At 38.0% G+C, this 24,987-nt stretch overlaps 1 protein-coding gene across 1 annotated transcript in view; it reads right to left on the minus strand.

The window, feature by feature from the left end:
- USP14 (ubiquitin specific peptidase 14) overlaps positions 1 to 21,880 on the minus strand; it is a 54,568-nt gene extending 32,688 nt beyond the window's left edge. The window contains exons 1-5 of the mRNA XM_024580581.4: positions 21,508 to 21,880; positions 15,107 to 15,252; positions 12,020 to 12,052; positions 7,374 to 7,478; positions 6,303 to 6,406 (exon numbers count right to left, since the gene is read on the minus strand). Coding sequence (XP_024436349.1) covers positions 6,303 to 6,406; positions 7,374 to 7,478; positions 12,020 to 12,052; positions 15,107 to 15,252; positions 21,508 to 21,523 — 404 coding nt within the window. The 5' untranslated portion in view covers positions 21,524 to 21,880. The remainder of the gene's footprint in view (positions 1 to 6,302; positions 6,407 to 7,373; positions 7,479 to 12,019; positions 12,053 to 15,106; positions 15,253 to 21,507) is intronic.
- Positions 21,881 to 24,987: the final 3,107 nt, after the last annotated feature.

A 24,987-nucleotide genomic window follows, 5' to 3' on the forward strand; every position in this document is an offset into this window, starting at 1 on the left:
TTGGAGCATCATCCCGTGATCCAAAAGGTCGCGGGTTCAATCCCCAGTCAGGACACATACCTAAGATGCAGGTTCAAACACCAGTTTGGGCATACAGCAGGCAACCAATCAATGTTACTTTCTTTCTTTCTCTTTCTCTCTTTCTCTTTCTCTCTCTCTCTCTCTCTCTCTCTCCCCCCCTCCCTCCCCCCGCCTCTAAAAGCAATTAAAAATATATATATATACACAAGTGAGGGTAAAAAAAAAGAAACAGAAAGAGGAACTGGCAGGAATAATACCTTTCCTAGTCTTTGTCAAGTCAATAAAAATTAAATGATACAGAAAATTTGAATGTAATAAAGTTAACTTAATGTCTATTATACTTTACCACCTACAAAAAGAGGATGTCTTGACTTTTCTGTGAAATATTTACAACAATCAATCATACATCAGATCAACTGAAACATTCGACTGAAAAATGAATAATTGTGATGGTTTATGCATAAATTGTGTACCATATAGCATGAACATGAATGAATTAAAACTACACACACACACAACATTGATAAACCAAACGTAGTAAGCCAGACCAAAATAAATACAATCTATGTTTCTGTTTACAAAGAGTTGAAAATAGTCAAAGTAAGACAGGTTAGCATTAACAACTTCGGAAAGAAGGCTGAGGTAGTGATTAGAAAGGGACAGGTGAGGGGATTTGGGGATTGCTGATAGGTTTGTGTCTATCTGTGGTGGTTACATGGGTGTGTTCATTCTAGGGTAATTCAGTTGTATACTTTCATGAAATTATAATTTTTTTTAAATATATTTATTGATTATGCTATTACAGTTGTCCCATTTCCCCCCCCACTCCACTCCATCCTGCCCACCCCCCTCCCTCCCACATCCCCCCCCCATAGTTCATGTCCATGGGTCATACTTATAAGTTCTTTGGCTTCTACATTTCCTACACTATTTTTACCCTCCCATGAAATTATAATTTAATAAGTAAAAACAGACACTGAGCCAACAGCAAGAGATAAGAGATTTTAGTGTTTCTTTAAATATCTGATCAGCATTATCTAATAAACAGAAAACAAAAGCAAAACCTCAGAATTAAATACTTTCATTACTACATATGTATAAATAAATGATCCAGGCATGCAATTTAAGAAGTTAGAAAACAATAAAAGAAGCCTAAGGAAAACAAGAAATTATTACAAACAAAAGTAGAATGAAACAGACAACTGAAATAACTGAGTGAATAAATTTACTAGCTGATTCTGTGAAAAATAAAATATATACACCTCTAACAAGATAATCAAGGGAGGAAAGAAACAAACATAACATATAATAAAAAAGAGGGAAAATGTGGGTCCAAAAATAAGAGTAACTCTTAGGCTAAAATAGTTTACACATATAGAAAAATTTGTGGAAAAGCACAAATTACTAAGACTGACTCTAAGCGACACAAAGTATGCCTTTGAAATGCAAAAAGAAAAAGGGTGGATACAGTCAATTTTATGAGTAAATTCTATCAAGAAAAGATCATGCCTATACATATTTGAAAATGAAAGTAAAATGGCAATCTAATAATTGCTAATGGAAAAACTGACTATGTTGTACTTATCAAGCGTTGGCTTGCCAGAGCCCTGGCCAGGTAGCTCAGTTGATTAGAGCATCCTCCCAATACACCAAGGTTGCAGGTTCAATCCCTGGTGAGGGCACATACAAGAATCAACCAATGAATGCATGGACAGCTGGAACAACAAAATTGATGTTTCTCTCTTTCAATCTCAATCTTAATATCTCCCCACCTCCACATCTTCCTCTCTCTATATAAAATCAATAAACAAATTTTTAAAAACTAAAAAGTTGGCGTGCCAATCTCTAATAAGACAAAAATATGGCCAAGTGATACTGTCTTTCACAAGTAACTTACAGAATTTTCAAGACTAATTTTTATTATACACATAATTTTTATTATACACTAATTTTTATTGTACTTTTTACTTTAGGTTCTAAATTTAGAGCTCCCACACTACAATGAGGTTCCACTGATGGGTAGCATCAAGCAAACTAGATTCTACCTATAGCTGTAATTCTTGGCTCTCACTTCCTCTTCAGCCAATCCAGTCTACTAACTCCTGAACACACTTTCTACCCTTCATTATACATCTCACTCTCTAAAACCTGCCAAATAAAAACCCTATTTGAGAATAATCTTCAAGCACCTCCAGTTGTAAAACACCTTTCATGTAATTTTCCTCTCTTCTTTCATTACTATTTTTATCAGTTAGTGCCATTTTTCCAATGACATTTATGTCATCTTGTAGCGATTAAGTTAATAAGCACAAGGACTTCCACGCTTGTGAAACTTAAAATTGAAAAAAATACAACATTTGGTTTCGACAAAACAGAATCAGCGGGATGAAATCTCCTCTGCTTACGCACACTCAGAGAAATAAAACCTATACATGAAAGAGCTTTCCTTGAAATAGAGGCTATAAGGTATCCCAGATGAAAGAATTCTTGAACAAGGCAAGTCTGTCTCAACTCGCCACCCTCTGGGACAGGGAGCTGCTCCAGCAAGCTACTCATTCAGGTAATTTACAATCAGGACAAGAGGAAGAAAATATGGCTGTAAGATAAACACATAATCTTCAAACAAACGAGGGGAGATCATTCCTTACATCCAAAGACAACTGAGTTAAAGGGAAAAAAATTTTAAATAAGAATATTTTAAAGGTTCAAAGAAATAAAAACAGGACCCATATCCAAATATGATGAACAGGAGGTTATAAAACAAACAAAAAGTTGTAATAAATAAGCAGCTGTGGAACAAAGCTAATGTAAAATCAATGAAATATAAGTAAAAAAAACCTGAGGCATTCTCTCAGAACACAGCACATAAAAATAAAAGTGCAGAGGGAAAAAAAGACATGAAATACAGATCCAGAAATTCTAATACTCAAAACGTAAGACAAATCTAGAGAAAACAGGAGAGCAGCCATCTGAAGAAATAATGACCAAAATGTCCCAGAGGTTAGGACAAGAGCACTAAGGAAGATAAATAGCAAATCCCCACGCAGACTGCTGGAGAGCTTTGAAAAATAACGAGAAAACCCTTACAGTTATTACCAGAAAAGAGTACGAATTAAGAATGATATCAGACCTCTCATCAGTAACCATGGGCACACTAGAACAGCAGAGAAGCAACTAGGCCTCTGAGGAAAAATAACATCTCCTATCAAAGCAGTTCTGAAACAGTACAAGTTTACTTGATCATCTTTCTCGATTAGATTTAAGTGCCTTAAAGATAGGTACTGTGTCTTGTTCACTGACAATAAACCGTTTGCACTCTAGGCAATTTCATATAAACACCTGACAAGTATTCACTTCAGAGAAATTTAGAAAACCTTCAGTTACTCTCAGGTTTCTATGTATTCCTCCTATCTCCTCTCTCTAATGCTCAGTTCTATCAAAGCATTTCAGAAGCTACTAATAAAATTAAAAAATCAACATTCAACCCTGTCCAGTGTGGCTCAATTGGTTGGAACATTATCCTATAAACTGAAAGGTTGCAGATTTCGATACCTGGCCAAGGCACATGCCTAGGTTTCAGGCTCCGGAGTTAGGGCATACGAGAGGCAACCAATCGATGCTTCTCTCCCTCTCTCTCCCTCCCTTCCCCTCTCTTTAAAATCAACAAGTATGTCCTTGTGTGAGGATTAAAAAAAAAATCCGCATTCATGAAGCTAAGAAACCAAACTGCACTTTAGAACTGTATCATACATTAAGACCTGCAACGTAGCATTTGGCCATGACCACCATTAAGGAGCAGCAGCCATGGCCCTGCACTACACCCCTGGCTGTGGGCCTCAACAAGGGCCCAACAGTGACCAAGAACATGAGCAAGCCAAGGCAGAGCCACTGCCACAGGTGCCTCACCAAGCACACCAAGTTAGTGCAGAACATTATCCGAGGTGTGTGGCTTTGCCCCCCAATGATAAGCATACCATGGAGCTACCCAAGGCAACTAAGAACAGGAAGGTCCTGAAATTCATCAAGAAAAGGGTGGTGCCTTGACTGGTGTGGCTCAGTGGATTGAGCATCATTTCACCAAATGAAAAGTTGCTGGTTTGATTGCAGTTGGGGCACATGCCTGGGTTGCAGGCCAGGTCCCCAGTTGGGGGCATGCAAGAGGCAGCCAATCGACGTTTCTCTTACACATCAATGTTTCTCTCCCTCTCCTCCTCCTTCCCTTACTCTCTGTCTAAAAATAAATAAATAAAATCTTTGTTAAAAAAGAAAGGAAAGGGTGGGGACACACATCTGTGCCAAGAGGAAGAGAGAGGAACTGAGCGATGTCCTTGTAGCCATGAGGAAGGCAGCAGCCAAGAAGATCTGAGCCCCATCCCCTCTGTGTGTAACAAAACCTGTTCAGAAAGAAAAGGAACTGCAATGTATATATCAAGACAGTTATAATAAATTTAGTCAGAATTAAGTTACATATTTTTTAGGTTAAACATATAGAGATGGGACCCTAATTTATAGACTATTTCAAAGGTTCTCAAAACATGAATAATTGTTTACTCTTCTTTTGTATATGATATAAAACAAAATTTATTTCTGTTTAAAACCATTACTCTATGGCATAGACATACAAATTAATGCATTTATTTCTAGACTAGAATTGCAATTACTACATGCATAATGGTCAAGTGATTTTCAAAGATGCTAAGACAATTCACAGGGAAAGATTATTCTTTCCAACGAATGGTACTAGAAGAACTGGATATACACATATAAAAGAATCCATATGAAAAGAATGGGATGGGCCCTAACTGGTGTGGCTTAGTTGGGCATCGTCCCTCGAAGCAAAAGGTTACCAGTTTGATTCCTGGCCAGGACACATGCCTGGGTTGTGGGTTCAGTCCCCAGTTGGCATGCATACAAGAGGCAACCAATCAACGTTTCTCTCTCACATTGATGTTTCTATACCCCCTTCTCTCTCCCCTCCCTTCCTTACAAAAAAAAAAAAAAGGGCATGGGACACGTACCTCCCACCGTACATAAAAGTTAAGTGAACATAGATCACAAACCTAAATGTAAAGAGCTAAAACTACATAACTCTTAAAAAGAAAAACAGAAACAAAACAACATAGGAGTAAATCTTTGTGGACTAACACTAGGCAATGGTTTCTTACACAACCAAAAAAACAAAAACAAAAAACAAAAAAAACCTTTCTAACCAATGTTACAACAATAAATTTAATTTAAAGAAAAAATTCAAAGTTTTTGAGCTACGAACAATACCATCAAGAAAATGAGAAAAACAACTCATAAAATGAAAACAACTATTTGCAATTTATCCATTTGAAAAGTAGTTGTATCCAGAATACATAAAGACAAACCACTTAATACGTAGAATTTGATCTGACATTTCTCTAGAGAAGAAATACAAATGGCCAATAAGCACATGAAAAAACAATCAGCGTTACTAGTCATTAGGTAAATGCAAATAAGAACCACATGAGATGCCATTTCACCTTCAGGATGGCATCCTGACAGGACATACAACAATAAGATTGGCATGGATGTGGAGAAATTAGAACTCCCTTACATTGCCGGTGAGAATGTAAATGGTGAAACCACTTTAGAAAACAGTTCACCAATTCCTCGAAATGTTGTTTAACCTAAGAGTCACCATGTGACCAAGCAATCCAAAGTCATAACCAAGAGAAATAAAAACAACTCATCTGCACAACAACTTGTGAATGGTCACAGCCACATTATTCATAACAGCTAAAAAATGGAACAATCCAGATATCCATCAACTGATGAACAGATAAACAAATGTAGTATGTTTGTTCAACTGAATATTCAGTCATACAAAGGAATGAAGTACTAATACATGCTAAAACATAAATGAACATACAAAATAATATGCTAAGTAAAAGAAGCCAGTCACAAAAAGACCACATATTATATGATTCCTTTTAAATGAAATGTCTAGAATAGGCAAATATAAAAAGTAGATTAATGGTTGCCTAGAGCTGCAGGTGGAAGGAAAGGGTGTAAGGAGCAACTGCTAATGAGCATGAGGTTTCTTTTGGGGGGCAATATTCTGAAATTAGATGTGGTGATTGCAGCACAACCTTGTGAATATAGTAAGACCATTTAACTGAACACTTTAAAAGAATATGATAAATTAATTAGGTATCAATAAAGCTGCTAAAACACACACACACAAAACAACACTACTCACCCAAATGTGAACTTCCATTACCCAAAAGACTTAAAACATTTCTCTTTTGTCTTACCTTTTAAGGGCATCTTTGAGTTCAGGCACAGAACGAATACACTGAACTGTAGCATTCATGTAACAAGTGTTACCAAGGTTTGTCAACCCACAAGGTAATTCCATCTGATGAGGAAAAGAATAAAATCATTTTTATAAAATGACAGAGCACATAAATAAATCATTGAGGTTCACACTTTAAAGCAAGTATAATTTACCAACTCATAACGATTTATATTCCACCTTTACTCAAAAGCAGGGGTGTCAAACTCATTTTCAGTGGAGGCCACACCAGTCTCATGGTTGCCTTCAAAGGGTTGAATGTAATTTCAGGACTGTATGAATGTAACTACTCCTTAACTAGGGGCAAGGAGCTCGGTGCTGCCGCCAGACAGAAACAAGGTGCTGGGCTGGATAAAAGAAGGTGGGGGGCCGGATTCAGCCCGCGGGCCTTGTGTTTGCCACCTGTGCTCTAAAGTAACATGTTTTATTTCCCCACAAAAATTTTTCCTTGCATCATACTCACAATCATTCTATGTTTTAATCAATAATTCCTTTCTTGAAAATAATAAAAGGACAGTCATATCGATCCTGACCTCTTTGCAGGCTCATCATTGAAACAGGGTGACAAAATATACACAGAAACACTTCCCCAAAAGAAGCAACGGTACTGTATAAATGCTGGGTGGTAAAATAATAACAACAACGCTTGGTAAGTATATACTGGCCACTTCCTAAACCAATGGTGCATTTAAATTAAGGATAAGTTGTATATATTTTCAACCTGGAAGGTTTTAAGAATTTAAATATTCCCTGCATTTAAACTACCTAACCTTTCAGTCTGTTTCCACATCAAATTAATAGTTTCCACATAAAGACAAATAGTGCCGACAACTCAGCAGATTTATATTTCAGTATATATTAATTGACTGTATAATGAATTATCCATTACAGAAAGATTTGTCAATTTCAAAAACATAAAAATAAAACATACTTCTTGATATTAACTATTAAATCTTCAAAATAATCAGATGCTACTTTCTGAACTGTACTTCTAAGAAGTAGTGATCACATAAAATATAGTTGGTCTTACAGCAGACGCTAACTGTTCTTCTGTCATGTCTTCTACGAAGACAGTTTTAGCTGAGGGTTCCTCAGGAAGAGCATCTGCTGATCCCATCATTAGCAGAGTCATTCCCTGTTTTAAAAAAGATCAGTTCCATAAAATGCTCAAAAGTTGATCATTTTAATGCTCAATGAAAGAAGCCAGACATAGAAAAAACATAGAAAAAGACATAGAAAAGTACATTACATGCTTGTACTTGCCTAAAAAGCTAAGTTTATATAGAGACACAAAGTAAATTAGCGGTTGCTAGGGCTGAAGGTGGGAAGAGGGAGTGACTTTAAATGCATACATATGTCTTTCAGAATAATGCAAATGTTCTAAAATTAAACTGTAGAGAAGTTTTCACAACTCTACTAAAAATCACTGAAATGTTAAAAAAAAAAAAAAAAGGTACTAAAATGGCTGCTTCAAGCAGAGATCACCATCTTATCTGCAAAGAGGCCCAAGGAAACTTTTTAGAGTGGTGGAACTTCTGTATCTTGACTACAGTGTGGTTACATGGCTATACAAAATTCACCAAATTCATCAAACTGTAGAAGTGTTTGATGAAATAGTGTTTAGTTTACTTAACACTAAAGAAGGGGTTAGTTTTATTCTATATAAACTATAAATCAATAAAGCTAAAGGAAAATATTGTCATAAAGAAAATTGAGCACGTTTATATTATCTCAGAGAAGGGAATTCTTCAAATGATCATCAACATTTAATGGCATAATTTCTCCCCATAACAAATAAAGAAAGCACTAATAAGATTCTTTCTGTGAATATCTATTTTATAACAGTAACAATTATTTACATTTGAATAGAAATATTTTAAGAGCATTGAAACCTCCATTACTGGAAAATAGCACATCAAACATGTAGTTCAAAATACTCAATTTTATAATTCTACAAATTGCTAACCTAACAGAATACTATATTCAATATACATGTAACATTCCGCATAACAAAAGACCAATGAAGACTCTGTCATCCTAAATCTCATAATTCTGAAATGTGCACAAGATATTACTAACCTCTTAACTGGAAGACATTAACACATGAAACAAAGAAAAGGGTACAGAGGTTTTCTGAAAAAACAACCCAGCTGGAGGTTTAAAAAAAAAAGAAAGATAAAATAAAAATGTCTAGATGAGGATTAAAATTAGAAAATGAGGTCAATGAACTCATAGTCTTCAAGAGAACCTATGCTGAAATCCAATAATACTCATTGTATCACCTGTTATTTTTACTTAAACTTTTTATGAGATAATGGCGAAACTGAACTAAAGAATCTTTTTCTAAAGACAACTGTCTCAGGAAAACCAAATATTTTAAAAATATATTAGCAACAGTCATTTAGAAAGTACAATAGGGACTAATGAATACCAATAAATATCTAAGAGTGAACGTAACAAAAAATATGTGATAAGAAAACTATAGAGTTCTAGTTAAGGATAGAAAAAAAACACCTAAATAAATGAAGGACATGACAAGTTTCTGGACTGAAAGGTTATTGTAAAGAATGATTCCAAATTATTAAACAAATTTAATGAAATTCCTTTTTGAAACTTTACAAAATCTTTAATTCATGGAGCGAATTCATATACATGACAATAGCCAAGAAATTTCTGAAAAAGAATTAAGACCAAAATAATGCCATTTAATATTATTAAGAAAAGAGATTATACAATAAGAATATTGAGATAAAGCAGGTAATAATTTAGGAAAAAAAATACTATCAGTTCACTACCTCATGGCATGCCACACCAAAATACATTACAAATTAAAGATTTAAATGTAAAAAATGAAACAATTACCAAAACATGTAAATGAATCAAAAAAATTTTGCCATGTTATATTTTCTTTTTTTTTTTAAGATTTTATTTATTTTTAGAGAGAGGAAGGGAAGGAGAAAGAGAGGGAGAGAAACATCAATGCATGGTTGCCTCTTACGCATCCCACTGGGGACCTGGCCCACAACTCAGGCATGTGCCCTGACCAGGAATCAAACCTGCAACCCTTTGGTTCACAGGCCAGTACTCAATCCACTGAGCCACACCAGCCAGGGCCATATTTTCTTAAATTGATATAAAAGATGAAAGGACTGATGTCACTATATACATATTCAAAACTTCCATAAAACATTACATTAACTAAAACTTAAAAGGACAACCTAGAAAAGGGAATTATACTATTTATAAGCACCTTAAAAAAAATCAGCCCTGGCTGGTGTGGCTCAGTGGACTGGACACCACCAACCTGTGAACAAAAGGGTCGTCAGTTCAATTCCCAGTCAGGGCACATGCCTGGGTTGTGGGCCAGGTCCCCAACAGGGGGCATGCGAGAGGCAACCACACACTGATGTTTCTTCTCTCCCTCTTTCTTCCTCCCTTCCCCCTCTCTAAAAATAAATAAATAATATCTTTTTGAAAAATCAGTGAAGCAAGCACACAGAAAAATGGGCAAAACAGATAAACAGAAAACAAAAAAGGCTTTTGAAAATGAATAAAGTAAGGTTCTACCTTAAGAAACTGGAAAAGGCATACATTAAAACCAAAGTGAAAGGAAGAAATAAAACAGAGAGGGGAAATCAATAAAATAATAAATGAGCAAGAAAAGCTGATTCTTAGAGGGTAGGAATCAATGAAATTAACAAACCTTGGAATTCACAATTTGCCAATACCAGGGAGAAAAGAGAGGAAAAACAGCACTACAGATTCTAGAATGAAAGAGTATATTATGCCAATCAATTAGACAACTTAAATTTAATGGACCAACTCCTTAAAAGATGCAAATTACCAAAAGTGATATAAAAGAAAATATAATATCTGAATAGTCCTACTAAGTTCTTAAATGAAAGTCTTCCCACAAAGAAAGCTCCAAGCCTAGAGGGCTTCACTGGAAAATTCTACAAAACATTTAAAGGAAAAACAGTATAAACTCTTTCAGAAAAGAGGGAAGGTAGGGATGCTTCCTAATTCATAAGCCTGATAGCAAATTCAGACAAGCAAATCAAGAAAACTACAAACCCATATCTCTCATGAAAAGACGTAAAAATCCTCAACAAAATACTAACAAATAGAATGCAGCAAGAATATAAAGTTGGGCCACAGCTGGTGTGGCTCAGTGGATTGAGTGCTGGCCTGCGAACCAAAGGGTCACCAGTTCGATTCCCAGTTGGGGTCCATGCCTGGGTTGCAGGCCAGGTCCCCAGTAGGGGGCAGGTGAGAGGCAACCACACATTGATGTTTCTCTCCCTCTCTTTCTCCCTCATTTCCCCTCTCTAAAAACAAATAAATAAAGTCTTTAAAAACTATATAAAAAAAAAGAATATAAAGTTGGTTTATTATCCAAAAAAGTCAGTGTAGTCCACATTAACATGTTAAAGGATAAAAAATAAGTGATCATTTCAATGGATAACAGAGAAAGTATTCAACAAAATTCAACTCTCATTCATACTAAAAACTATAGCAAACTACAAATAGAAGAGAATCTCCTCCATCTATGGCAAACTTTTGTAAAAAACAAACTTCCAGCTAAGGCTAGAAACTTTCTTCCTAAGATCAGAAAAAAGACACAGTGTCCACTATCAACCACTTCTACTCAACACTACTGAAATCTTAACCAGTGCAATAAAGCAAGCCAAAAGGAGAAATAAAAACCACAGAACTGAGAAGAAAATAAATCCTTCTTTGTTGCTGATGACACGATACCTACATTATCCTAAGACACTAACACACAAAATCAGCAGTCATAGGATACAGGTCAATATAGAATTATTTATGCTTTTATATGCCCGTGAAGTGAGACAATAAAAAGAAGTCATGCAGATTGTAAAAGGAGAAGTAAAGCTGCCTCTATTTGCAGACAACGTGCTATGTACATAGAAAACCTAATGGGATCTAAAAAAATAAAACAAAACAAAATTACTGGAACTAGTAAAGTGTATTTACTAAGGTCACAGGATGAAAAACATACTGTATTTTTATAATCTAGCCATGAACACTGAAAAACAAATCTTTTTAAATTATTGTTTTCAACAGCCAAAAAACAAAGTTCCACAAATCTAACAAAAACCACACAAAACCTCTATGCTGAACTAAAAAACTAAAAAATTCTGGCAAGAGAACATAAAGACCTGAACAGATAGAGAAGCACACCCTATTTAAGAATTTTAATACTCAATAACATTATGTTCATTCTCCCCAAATCGAACCATAAATTCAATGCAATCTCAAACAAAATTCCAGAAGTCTATCATAGAAACTGACAGACTTCTTTAAAATTATACAGAAATGCAAAGGAGCTAAAATAGTCTTAAAGAAAAGTTGGAGAACTTATACTATCTTATTTTAAGAGTTATAAAGCTTCAGTGATCAAGACCATGTGGTAGTGATGTAAGTTTCTTCAAATGTATCAATGAAACAAGAATCCAAAAATACACCTACAAGTGATTTTCAAGAAAGACTCCAACACAAGTCAGTGGGAAAAGGAAACTATTTTCAACGGATGGTGCTGGAACAACTGGATATACACATAGAAAAAAGGCATTTGAAATGTATTTTGAAAATACATCTAAAATGTATATTAGGAAATTACACGATAATAAGTTATCTTAGGATAATACTTACATTTTTTATTTTGATGTTTCCCCAATCATCATCCTGTTTCAAAGACAAATAAAAAACATTTAATAACCCTGTACAATCTAATGAACTAATTTTAAGCCACTTCCAAATAGAAATTTTTCTCACCAGATTTTATTTAAAGTACTATAATCAAAAGTATTTTTAAGAAAATACATGCATCCCTGACTGGTGTAGCTCAGTGGGTTGGGCATCATCCCAAAGGGTCACTGGTTCGATTCCTGGTCAGGGCACATGCCTGGGTTTCAGGCCAGGTCCCCATCCGGGGCTACGGGCAACCTAGTAATGTTTCGTGCTCTCTCTTTCTCCCTCCCTTCCCGTCTCTAAAAATGAATAAAATTTTTAAAAAAAATGCAGTTCTAAAGATCTTAAGTCTATCAATTGCTTAAACTACTTACATAAGACACAATCTAAAAAGCAATAAACGTGGCAACCCAAAGTACTAAAAACACCTGCTTAATGACAAATGAAATATGCTGTTTTGCATGTTCATTGCATATTTGGAACCAGCACAGCTTAGGTGACAAGAATGAAGAGTAACATGAAATAAGTTCTACATAATTAGGGTAATTATAGAATTTATCGTCCAAATCAGGAGACTCTTGAGAAAGTGCTATTAAAAATTAGACCAGAAGAGTAAAGAGGAATACCCAAGACAAACTAACTCTTAATAATAATTGCCGTGTCCACAAATGTTTCTCAAGTACTAAATGTCACATCTATGAAACAATTAACAAATACTTTTACTTTAATATGTTCAAATAAATCAAGATTTTTTTCGTTAATGCCATGATTGGTCCGTGAATAAAGTCAGTTCTATATTACTCCATTCCTTCTGTGGAAGGCACCAGGTATTCGACCTGCTTCCCTTTGCTGGTGCCACTAATTACCTCTCTCGACACCCTGCTTCCAAGTGGCACAGTAACTTCCTAAAGGCCCTTCTCAGTTCATGGGGGTTTTTTTCCATGTTTTACATGTTTTTTTTTTTTAATTTATTTATTCATTTTTGGACAGAGGGGAAAGGTTGGGAGAAAGAGAGGGAGAGAAACATCAATGTGTGGTTGCCCCTCACACGCCCCCTACTGGGACCTGGACCACAACCCAGGCATCTGTCCCTTGACTGGGAATGGAACCAGTGACCCTTTGATTCACAGGTCGGTGCTCAATCCACTGAGCCACACAAGCCAGGCCTTCTCAGTTTAAAGGCACTACTGCTAATCATTTGTAACGATAAGGTCACAAAAGAGCTGGGAAATGAACCCAGGTCTACTTCACTTGTAAATTACATGCTCTTTTGGTATCTTACTGTATCTTATTTAAAGCTCTATGATGCTGTTTCCTCATTTATGGGATATATAAAATACATTTACTTTCATCATTTTTAAATACATACAGTTGAGAATAAAAAAAAGAAAAGAAAAGCCTGGCACAAAGTAAGTATTCAATAAGCAGTAGCTATAAGTAGTCAGTTTCATTTAATTAGCATTTTTCTTTAATTCTCTCCAGTACATCACCAATACAGGCATACCTTGTTCTACTGTGCTTTGCAGATACTACATATTTTACAAGACTCTCCACCAGCAAAAAGTCTCAGAAAATGGTTATCATCTTTCAGCAATAAAGTATTTTCTTAATTAAAGTATGTACATTTTTTTTTAGACATAATGCTATTGTACACTTAATATAGTATAAATATAATTTATATACACTGGGAAACCAAAATAGTTCAGTGGCATGCTTTATTGCAATGGCATGGAACCAAACCTGCAATATCTCTGAGGTATACCTGTATGCAGCTCAGCAGAAATTTGGTTATCAATGTTCAAAAGCTGATGCTGCAACTTGGAGGGGAAACAATGTTTCTTCTGCATCATGTTTTACTGCCCAGCTGACAAGGGTAGCCAGTCCTTGTCTCTATAGTTAACTATAGGTCCTGGCCTGGCAGCTCAGCTGGTTAGAGCATCTTCTAGATACACCAAGGCTGTGGTTTCAAATCAGAGAACATGTAAGAACCAACGAATGAATTCATACATAAGTAGAACAACAAATCAATGTTTCTTTTACTCTAAAAAAAAATTAATAAAATTAAAAGAGAAACATGTTTAAAAATTTTTAAATAAAAATAAAGTTAACTATAGCTCTTTTGCATTTCATAGCTAAAATTTTTTTTATCCTCACCTGAGGATATGTTTTTCAGTGCGACTGAGAATCGAACCCGCAACCTTTCAGTGAACAGGATAATGCTCCAACCAACTGGGCCACACCACCAAGACTCATATCTAACTCTTGAAGAGAGTACTCTCTAAAAACTATACTTGTATAGTATTACAAACAATGAAGAAAATACCATTGTGTCTTTTAGGTGGCCCTTTGTCAATGATGCCAGTTAGCTCGGACTCTTAACTATAGTTGATATGATCATTCCAAGGAAACTAAAGGAAAAATTAAGTTCCCTCTTTTTAAACAAACCTTTTTTTTCTCCCACCACCAGATAGGTGTTAGATGGCAATTACTCTTAAGATAAAGGGGCTCTTTTTTTAATGGGTTGGATGCAAGGAAGGCCACAGGAAAAACAAGTTTTCCAGTATTCCACAGCCGGGGCTTTGGTAAAGATCTTGAAACATTTTGAATTTCAACATTCAAACGCACATACATTTTGCAGCAGTCCTTTTACTTAAAAAAATCTACCATATAGTTTCATATATTTAACAGAAATAAAGTTTTCCACCTCATAACAGAAAATTACTAAGAAAATACACATATATTTTATAATAGTCTAAAAATAAAAGTAACTTTTAACACACCCACCTAGGAAAAAAACAATTCAAACAATACAAATAAATGGAAGTGCCCCACTCCCCTGACCCACAGAGGTATTCATTAATACAGTACCTTTGAAAATAAAATATTTAATGATGCTTTTATATGTTTGAAATGGCTACAATGTTCCTCCTTACACTAACATGAATAGTTGTAATCCCATAACTATATACTCACCAAATAAACCTCAAGTGCTACATTTCAATAATTATATAATAATAGTGCATAGTGAAAATAAGGACTAAGTTTTACCTTCAGTGTTCCTCCTTTCACCATTACTTTCTGTCTGGCTGGCTGGACTCCAGTCAGTGCAAAAAGCTGAGCTTTGAACACCATTGGAGGTTCATCAGTATTCAATTCCACACCTTCAAATTTCTCCTTTCCCCATTTCACAGTAACTGCAATGAAAACCATAACTTACTTTTTTCATTTACAAAATAACAAAACTTCAGATTTAGGCTAGTTCTTGAAAGTCAAACTACATCATTCACCTTTTTATATTCATATCTATACCAAATCAGGAATGACCTGCATGCTGTAGGTCCTGAATAATATTTAACCATATCTAATTCAACATCTCATTTGATGAATAAGGAAACCAACATTTAAGATAAGTTGGCTGATCTACTAATGTCAAAAACACTAGTTTGTAAATATTCAAGTCTTCTTGCACAAGCCTCAAAACCTCTGGCTGTAAAAACATGCAAGGGTTGTGGCCGCAGGACAAACTCCGAGCCTCACAGAAGAGTTGGAGAGACCCACGGGGCCCAAGAATGTAAACAAACACACACACCCCCCGCCCCCCTCCCCCCCCCCCCCGCCAGGAATCAGCACTAGAAGGGCCCAATTTGCTCATGGGTAGCAGGGGAAGTGACTGAAAGAGGGCCGAGAACCAAGCAAGCAACACTGTTCCCTCTCAGACCCTCATCCCCATATACAGGGGATGAACACCTAAGGCTCCACCCCTTACAACCTAACAGGTACACCAAGACAAAGAAATATGGCCCAAATGAAAGAACAGATCAAAACTCCAGAAAAAGAACAGTGCAACGAGGAGACAGACACAACCTACAGATGCACAGTTCACAACAATGGTAATCAGGATGCTTACAGAAATGACTGAGGACAGACGCAAAATAAAGGAAGAAGTGAAGACCATAAAGAAGTGAAATAAAGAAAAACATACAGGGAACCAACAGTGAAGGGAAGGGAACCAGGACTCAAATCAAAGATTTGGAACAGAATGAAGAAAGAAGAATTCAAAAAAATGAGGAGAAACTTAGGATCTTTCAGGAGAACTTTAAATGTTCCAACATCCCAATCATAGAGGTACCAGAAGGAGAAGAGGAAGACCAAGAAATTAAAACTTAGTTGAAAACATAATGACGGAGAACTTCCCCAATCTGGCGAAGGAAAATAGAGTTCCAGGAAGTCCTGGAAACTCAGAGAGTCCCAAAGAAGTTGAATCCAAGGAGGAACACACCAAGGCACATCATAATCACGTTACCCAAGATTAAAGATAAGGAGAGAATCTTAAAAGCAGCAAAAGAAAAGGAGACAGTTACCTACAAAGAAGTGCTGATCAGACTATTAGCTGATTTCTCAAAAAGAAACTTTACAGGCAAGAAGGGGCTGGAAAGTAGTACTCAAAGTCATGAAAAGCAAGGACCTACATCCAAGATTACTCTATCCAGAAAAGCTTTCATTTAGAATGGAAGGGCAGATAGAGTACTTCCTAGATAAGGCCAAGTTAAAGGAGTTCATCATCACCAAGTCCTTATTATATGAAATGTTAAAGGGACTTATCTAAGAAAAAGAAGATCAAAAACTATAAACAGTAAAATGACAACAAACAACTATCAACAACTGAACCTAAAAACAAACAACTAGAACAGGAACAGAATCACAGAAATGGAGGTCACATGGAGGGTTATCAGTGGGGAGGGGGTGGGGGAAGAGTGGGGGAGAAGGTACAGGGAATAAGCAGCATAAATGGTAGGTACAAAATAGACAGGGGGAGGTTAAGAACAGTACAGGAAATGGAGAAGCCAAAGAACTTATATGGATCCATGGCCATAGGCTAAGGGGGTGTGGGGAATGCTGGTGGGGGGAGGGTACAGGGCAGAGGGGGGCAAATGGGACAACTGTATTAGCATAATCAATAAAATATACTTCAAAATATTCAAGTCTTCTGAATACTACAATAATCACTGCAAAATATGATCATGCTGAAATATTCCCCAGAATAAGGTTCAGAGACTTTGAATGTATTTAATTAAGTAGTCATTAAAATCTACATACTGTTGGAACAGAGGAGAAAGGTTTAAGAAAAGTAATTTGAAAATAAAAGAAATTGGAAGCATATTTAAAACAAGAAATAGATTCTGCATTCTAAAAATGAAATGTGTTTTCCTGAGCATAAGATGGTCAAATATTAAGAATTCAAAGATATAACTAAACCACTAAAAAATATAGAAATCCTACTTCACAGCCATTCAAATGGCTATTTCAAAAAGAAAAAGCAGGAAATAGCCCTGGCTGGTGTGGCTCAGGGGGCACAGGCTGCAAACCAGAGGGCCACCAGTTCGATTCCCAGTCAGGGCACACGCCTGGGTTGGGGGCCACATGAGAGGTAACCACACATTGATGTTTAAGAAGAAAAAAAAAAAGAAAAGAGAAAAAATAGAAAATAAATAAGGATGTGGTGAGACTGGAACACTTGCCCATTGCTAATGGGTCTATAAAATGGTGCGGCCACTGTGGAAACAGTATAGCAGTACCTCACAAAATTAAACACAGAATTACCATATGATCCAGCAATTCTACTTCTAGGTATGTGCCCAAAAGCAGGTGAAGCAGGGACTCGAACTGATATTTTATACCCATGTTCATAGCCGCATTACTCACAATAGCCAAGACAGGAGCAACCCTAATGTCCATAAGCAGATGAATGGGTGAATAACATGTGGTGCACGCGCACATGTGTGTGTAATGAATATTATTCAGCCTTAAAAAGTAATGAAGTTCTTACAAATGGTACAACATGGATGAACCTTTGAAACATTACACTAGGCAAAATAAGGCAGATACAAAAGGACAGATACTGTATGATTCCACTTACGTGAGATACCTAGTCAAATTCATAGAGGCAGAAAGTAGAATGAGGGAAACAGAAATACAGTTTCAGTTGAGACACATGAAAACGTTTGGGAGACGGACAGTGATGATGACTGCACAACAATGTGAATGTACTGAATGCCAAGAACTGTACACTTAAAAATGGCTAAAATAGTTCATTTTATGTTACATATACTTTACCACAATAAAAAAATTTTCAATTAGCCTCATAAAAGAGCTAATTGTTGAAATACTTAAAAATAAATAAACTCAAAGATATTTACTTTGTTTCCACTAAAAACTTTATACCTCCTCAAAATGAGAATTTCACAACAGTTCTGATTTCCAACTATTAAAATCAAGAATATGAAAAGCCGACCCTGTGACTCTATGAACTTATAGTCTAATAAGGGAGAAATGGGGGGAAGATTAAAATGAATAATGCAATATAAATATTATAAAGGCTACAGGAGCACAGAAATATGCCTCATGAGTAAGGAAGATTTTCCTGGAAAAGTGGTAACTTTATGTTATCGCTATCAACTTTTTGTCACTATCAAGTTGAGACTCAAAGAAAAATTAGCCAGAGAGAAAGAAAAAATAAAAGCATTCCTAGAAAAGACAAGAAAAACATTCAAAAACATAAAACAGCATGGTGTGCTCTAAGATATAATTCCCAGAATAAAGGGGAAGCAGCTGAAACTGGAAGCTAGTCAAGGATCAAGTCAAGGAAGATAACAAGTTGTATTAAACCATACGGGCTGTATGTCATAGAGAATATGCAGTCTCAAAAAGGTTTTCATAAAGGCCACCTGGATCTAGTTTGAACATTAGATTAACAGCAGCAGGGAAAAAGAGTTTGAAGAGGACACAACTGTAATCCTGTAATCATTGAGATTAAGCTAGAAACATACAAAATAGTACAAGCAAAAGACAAGACTAAACCAAAAACAGTTATCAAAATTAAGGAACAGGGACCCTGGCTAGGTAGCTCAGTTGTTTAGCACATCAACCCCAGGAATCAAGACTGAGGGAAGGGTTTGGTTCATGGTCTGGGTGTCCAGGTCCAGGGCTGGTGCATGAGTGGGTGGAGCAGCAGGGTGAATATTTGCTTGCTTCTCTCTCTCTCTCTCTCTCAAATCAAGAAAGGAGGGGAAGGAAGGGAAGGGAAGGAGGGGGAAAAAGAGGAAAAGGAAGACGAGGGAAGGGAAGGGAAAAGGGAAGGGAAAGAGAGGGAAAAAGGGAAGGGAAGAGAATAGGAACCTATCTGAAATGTTCTTAGCTGTGTCACATGAGCAAATTACTTAAAACTTTTTGCTTACCCATAAAGGAGAATTATACCAGTATCACAGGATTACATTGAAGATTAAAACAAAGCACATGTAAAAACAAGAAAAAAGCCCTGGCTGGTGTAGCTCAGTGAATTGAGCATAAGCCTGCAAAGCAAAGGGTGAATTGAACCAGTAAGCGGTTCAATTCCCAGTCACGGCACATGCCTGGGTTGCAGGCCTTGTCCCTGGTTGGGGGTCATGCAAAAGGCAACCACACACTGATGTTTCTTTCCCTTACCCTCTCTCTAAAAGTAAATAAATAAGGGGTTTTTTAATAAATAAATAAATACAAGAAAAAATAATAAAACAAAGCAACATGTATAAAAACACTAGCTTGCCAAGCACACAAGTGGTCGTTAAATTTTATGGCACTTACCTTAATGATCTAAGAATCTGGATATTTAATTTTCTACCAAAACTTATGAAACAGTACCTAAAATGTTCTCATTTTAATATAGGGCTTTTTGCAGAACCTGAAAATATAGATTCTCTAAAGGAAGAAACCTTAGAAATCTACTTTAATTCCCAAATTTTGGAAATGAGTAAAAGGTTGATTAAACACTTAAGAATGAACTCAATTTTTAAGACAGAAAGTTTGGTAAATATAGACTTTTTAAAAAAGATTTTATTTATTTATTTGTAGAGAGAGGGGAGGAAGGGAGAAAAAGAGGGACATAAACATCGACGTGCAAGGGAAACATCCATCGTTGTCTCCCACCAGCCCCAACCAGGAACCTGGTCTGCAGGATTTCATTGCCTGCTCTGACTGGAATCCAACCAAGGGACCCAATCCACTGAGCCACACCAGTCAGGGCTATGAATATGGGCATTTTTTGAGAACAAACAGAGGAGTTGGTTTTGTTGTGTTGTGTGTCTACCTGTGTTAGCCTACACTGGGATTTATCACCACTACTCAATGTCCCATCAATTCTATACTGCATAAATGGAATATTTCAAGTACTCTTCTAATATTAATTATTGTGTAATTACCCTACTGCTAATAATTATAGAAAGATATTAAGCAATAATTACTAAAGCATTCGATTCAATATTCTAGAACAAGAACCCACCTTGAGATTAACATTACTCTTTTGTTTCATATCATTCTTTGCAAATGATGACTTTCAATAAAGGAATTATGATAGGTAAGGCCAAGGAATCACACGTCCATAGCCAAACACCACAAACATCTTAGGTGCCTTTTTTTTTTTAGTTTTTTTTTTTCTTTGTTTTTATTGTTGACACTATTGCAGATGTCCCCATTCCTCCTCCCCCGCCCCCGCTGCCGGCTCCACCCAGCCCCCGCCCCACTTCCCTTTGGCCATCGCCACACTGTTGTCTGTGTCTATGGACCATACAGATATGTTCTCTGCCTAAACCCCAAACCTTTCATCCAGGTGCCATCTGGAATCAGACTAGGAAACAGGAAGGTTCATTGACTAAAAATGTGATCCCTGGCCAATCCCTTAGACTACCATCATACAAAATACCCGTCAAACACCAATGAAAAGGAAATAACCCTGGAAATGGGTATTCATCTACCTCACAAAGCTAAGACTGCTATGGACATTAAAAAAAGCAACACAATGTTTGATGAAATAAAAACAAAGCAAAAAAAAAAAGTCGCAATCTGCCTTGGCATAAAACAGAAATTGGTACAAAATATGGGGGTGAACCAAAGACAGCGAAGGGAAACTACTGAGGGAAACCTCATGAATGATGAAGATCAATCTCACATCCCAGGCGCCTCTAACCCTCTTACTTCAGGCTTCCCTCCTAGCTGCGCCCTTCCACCGCTACCACTGATAAGCACAAGGAAATCCCACTACACCTGCAGCCTGGTCCCCGGGGCGCCAGGACCCAGCCTCACCTTTCCCAGCACACTAGGACCGCGACAGAAACTATTCTGCAGAGTCACCACTCCCAGAGGCCGATGCTCGCGGCTTCCCCATCTCCACTCCCGCTCCCACCGCACCCACCAGGCGGCCCCAAAGGAGACGGCGCTCCCTCGCGTTGCAGGGCTAGAACTGGCAAGGATCGAGAACGCGGCCACGGTCAACTCCACGCCGCAGTCACCCCCCGCCCACGTTCCCCGGTCCCCTCCCCCGCCCCGCTCTCAGCCGGGCTTCCGCCCCGTAGGCCAGGCCTACTCACAGGCCCGGTGCTAGGCAGGACTGCGGGAGGCAAGGCGAGGAGGGGGCTCACCCGAGTACAGCGGCATGGCGGGACGAGAGGGAAGGTGGTGGCGCAGGAAGGCTGGCCTGGCAAGGGCGGCGACGGGGAAAGGGACAAGAAGCAGCTGTGGCAGCAGCCAAGACAGAGGCACGGTGTTGGCGGCAGCTCGGGTGCGACGACAGCCTCATTCAAACCGGCCACTGGCGATGACGCAGCCACACGCAGTTCGCTGGCAGAGCTAGACGGGGCGAGAAGCGCAGCAGCGAGGCGGGGCCTGGAGGGTGGAAAGACCAGGGTGGTGGGAGGGGAGCCAGGACAAGCCGTAGGCGGGCGAGACTGAGGGCGCGGGGCGTGGGCGCGCAGCCCCTGCGCCACTGCAGGTGGGCGCCTGCGCACTGCATGCCGCCGCCCGCGCCCACCTTCCCCTTGGTCTTGGCCCCGCCCAGTCTGGCTTCAGGTGGCGTAGGAACTTGACGTTCTTGTGACTGTATTTTTTAAGTCTTTTCCCCCTTTTTCGAAACGGTGGGTCACTACAAGCCAGGAATTTTTGCTAATAATGTGGCTAGTCGAAGAGCTGAGAGCCTTTGCTGTACACATCAAATCGGTCTACTTATTAATGAAAATGACTTTGTCCTCCCTTTTAGGATTTTTGTGGCAAAAATAAATATGACCAAATTTGATTTCAGCACACCCTACCACCTTTGATGCAACTAACTTCTATCCTAATGGGGGAGCTGGGGATCTGAATTGAAGGCAATTTGGGCAGAATGATGATGTGGAATGATGCTAGTAACTGAAAGGAAAAATAAAACAAACTTGACATAGCTGGCCTTCCTGGATGGCGGTGAGAATTGTAGAAGATTGCAGCCTTGCCCCACATGCCATACATTGCTAAGCCCTGGTCTACGTATGTCTAACGATAGAAACTTCTGCTTAAGGTTGACATCTTTAAATAATGAATGTATTGGTAATATTTTAACCTGAGTGTTTATAAATAAAGTGTAAAAATGTGGCTAGATATCAGAAAGTAAACTTAGGGTTTATTGCTTAGAATATACCCTCCTCGTCTGGTCAACAGAAATCGTATCCAACTTTAAAATCTCCATTTAAAGCTAACTCTTTCATGTACTCTTAAAGCCTACTCCTGCAATTACCCTTTTCTGTCAAGTAGGGGACATTATAACTGTTTGCTCTTTTTATGCAACAAGTATATATTGAGTGCAAGATATTCAATATGGAACTGTGGATACGAAATTGAATCAACCATTCTGCCCTCATATGATGGAGAATCTACTAGGAATACGGAAATATGTGCACATTAACTACATGTCTGTCTGAATTAGTCAAAGCTCTTGGCTATAAAAAACATAAACCAGAGAAGGAATTGATTGGTTGAATACAGTGTAAACTAACAGAATCAGTAGGAAAAGCAGCAAACCAAGCATAGATAGATGTTAGTTAGAAACCAAGGGATATGGGCTCCAGGAAACATAGGCAAGGTCATGTCACAGGAAGAGTCTGGCCATTCCTGTCTCCACCTCCATGAGTAATTTCTAATTCTGTGTCTATCTCACTCCCTCAAGATTTCATGTCCCAAACAAGGCATATAATTGGCCAATGATGAGGAAAGGAATGTCTGGCTCTGCCTCCCACTCAGACCCATTGGGGTATGAGGCAGGGGCTGCCCAAAATGGAAAAGCTATGTATTAGTTTCTTACAGCTGTGGTAACAGGTTACCACAATTTAGTGGCCTAACACAATGCAAATTTATCATCTTACATTCTGGCAGACATAAGTCCAATAATGGTCTTAACCTTGAGGTGTTGGCAAGACTGCACTCTTTCTGGAGGCTCCATGAAGAATTGATTACTACCTCTTCCAGATCCTAGAAGTTGCCTACATACCTTGTCTCATGCCTGTTCCAGCAATGGCACTGCAACAGGGTGCAGCCAAGGGGGGCAGCCCAAATGGGGATTTATAATGGGGTCCAGAACTCAGTGTGTCCAGGAAATACTAGAAGAAAAAAAATATATATATATATAGGATGTCTGAGCTCTGGGGTGGGACACATGGAGCAGGGCCATTGAGAGTTGTTTTGAATAGCAACAGTTTTGCAGATAACCTCTAAAACAGTCATTTAACATATCTATAACCTTTAACTGGTTTCATAGATATGTTAAATAGCTGTGGCCAGGATTTGAACCAGGGAGATGGGAGTGACTTCAACCCAGGATGTAACTGGGAGGCACCTACTTCTGGGTACAGCACCTGCATAAAAGCTTGCAGATGTTTGGCTCCACGTGTGGGGCCACACCTGCCCAGACTTACTATGGCAGCCCAGTAAAGCTGGAAGGATACGGGAATGCTGACAGGTGTAACTGATTGTGGGAGGAGTCAGAAATGGGGCTGCAGAGGAAGACTGGTGCTGGGATTTAAACCCAGGTGCAGCAGCCGTGCGGGGGCTTTTTGGGACTACATGGCTTTGGCAAAAGTTAGGACCGTGCAGCTTTAGGGTACTCTCTTTTTCCCATGTGGCTTAGGAAGCAGGAGAGACTTTGCCTGGAAGAAAAGGGGTGAAAGGATTCCTGCTGGTGTACCGTGAGAAGGTGCCACATGGTTTTGGATTAACTGGAGATCATGGCAGCGACACAGCTGATGGTGCCGGAACGGAGGGGCTGCTTTAACAACGGACTTCTACTTCTTTTCCTGAGATACAGTACCCTGGACTGGGCAAAGGAGAGAAGGAAGGGCTATGTGTTTGTGGGTATTCTAAAGGACTTTAGTATTTTTAATGAAGACATTAAGTCATTAGTTTAAGTCTAAAGTAATAACTTTTGTTATTACTTTTTAAATAAATAATCTCTTTCCTTTTCACCTATCTGTGACTTTGAGAGACATCTTTCTCTGATGGCGGGCAAGGTGAACCTACTACGGAGGGGGTGACCCCCAGAGCACAAAGGTGGGTCCATTCAGTAATAGTATATCATCTCTCCCACCAGCTCTGTTCTGTAAGAGCACTACTGCAACCTTTGCTTCCATCTTCACAGCTCCTGCTTGCACTCTGATCCTTTGCCTCCTTTTTGTGATTACATTGGCCCCACCTGGATAATCCAGGATAATCTTCTCACCTTAAAATTCACACCTTGATCATATCCACAGAGACCTTTTGCATAGAGGTAACATTCACAGTTCAAGAGATTAGGACATGGGTATGTTTGGGGAAGCATTATTCTACCACAGGTATATAAAAAATAAAACAGCAAATAGTCGCTATAGTTTCTTATAGCACCTATGTTAGTGTGATGTCTTTTTCCCTTTACTAAATTATAAACTACATATAAAATATATAGGTTTATAATCCAAACTATTTAAATACATATAAATATAGATAATATTTTATGGATAATACATGAGTTCTGTCAGGAAAAAGTCCAGCCATTGCTAATATAACAAGAATAGCTCACGCAACATTGATACAACCTGGCAGCAAAGGAGAGTGGACTGTAATGC

The sequence above is a fragment of the Desmodus rotundus genome, chromosome 10, assembly GCF_022682495.2.
Source record: "Desmodus rotundus isolate HL8 chromosome 10, HLdesRot8A.1, whole genome shotgun sequence".
NCBI lineage: Eukaryota > Metazoa > Chordata > Mammalia > Chiroptera > Phyllostomidae > Desmodus > Desmodus rotundus.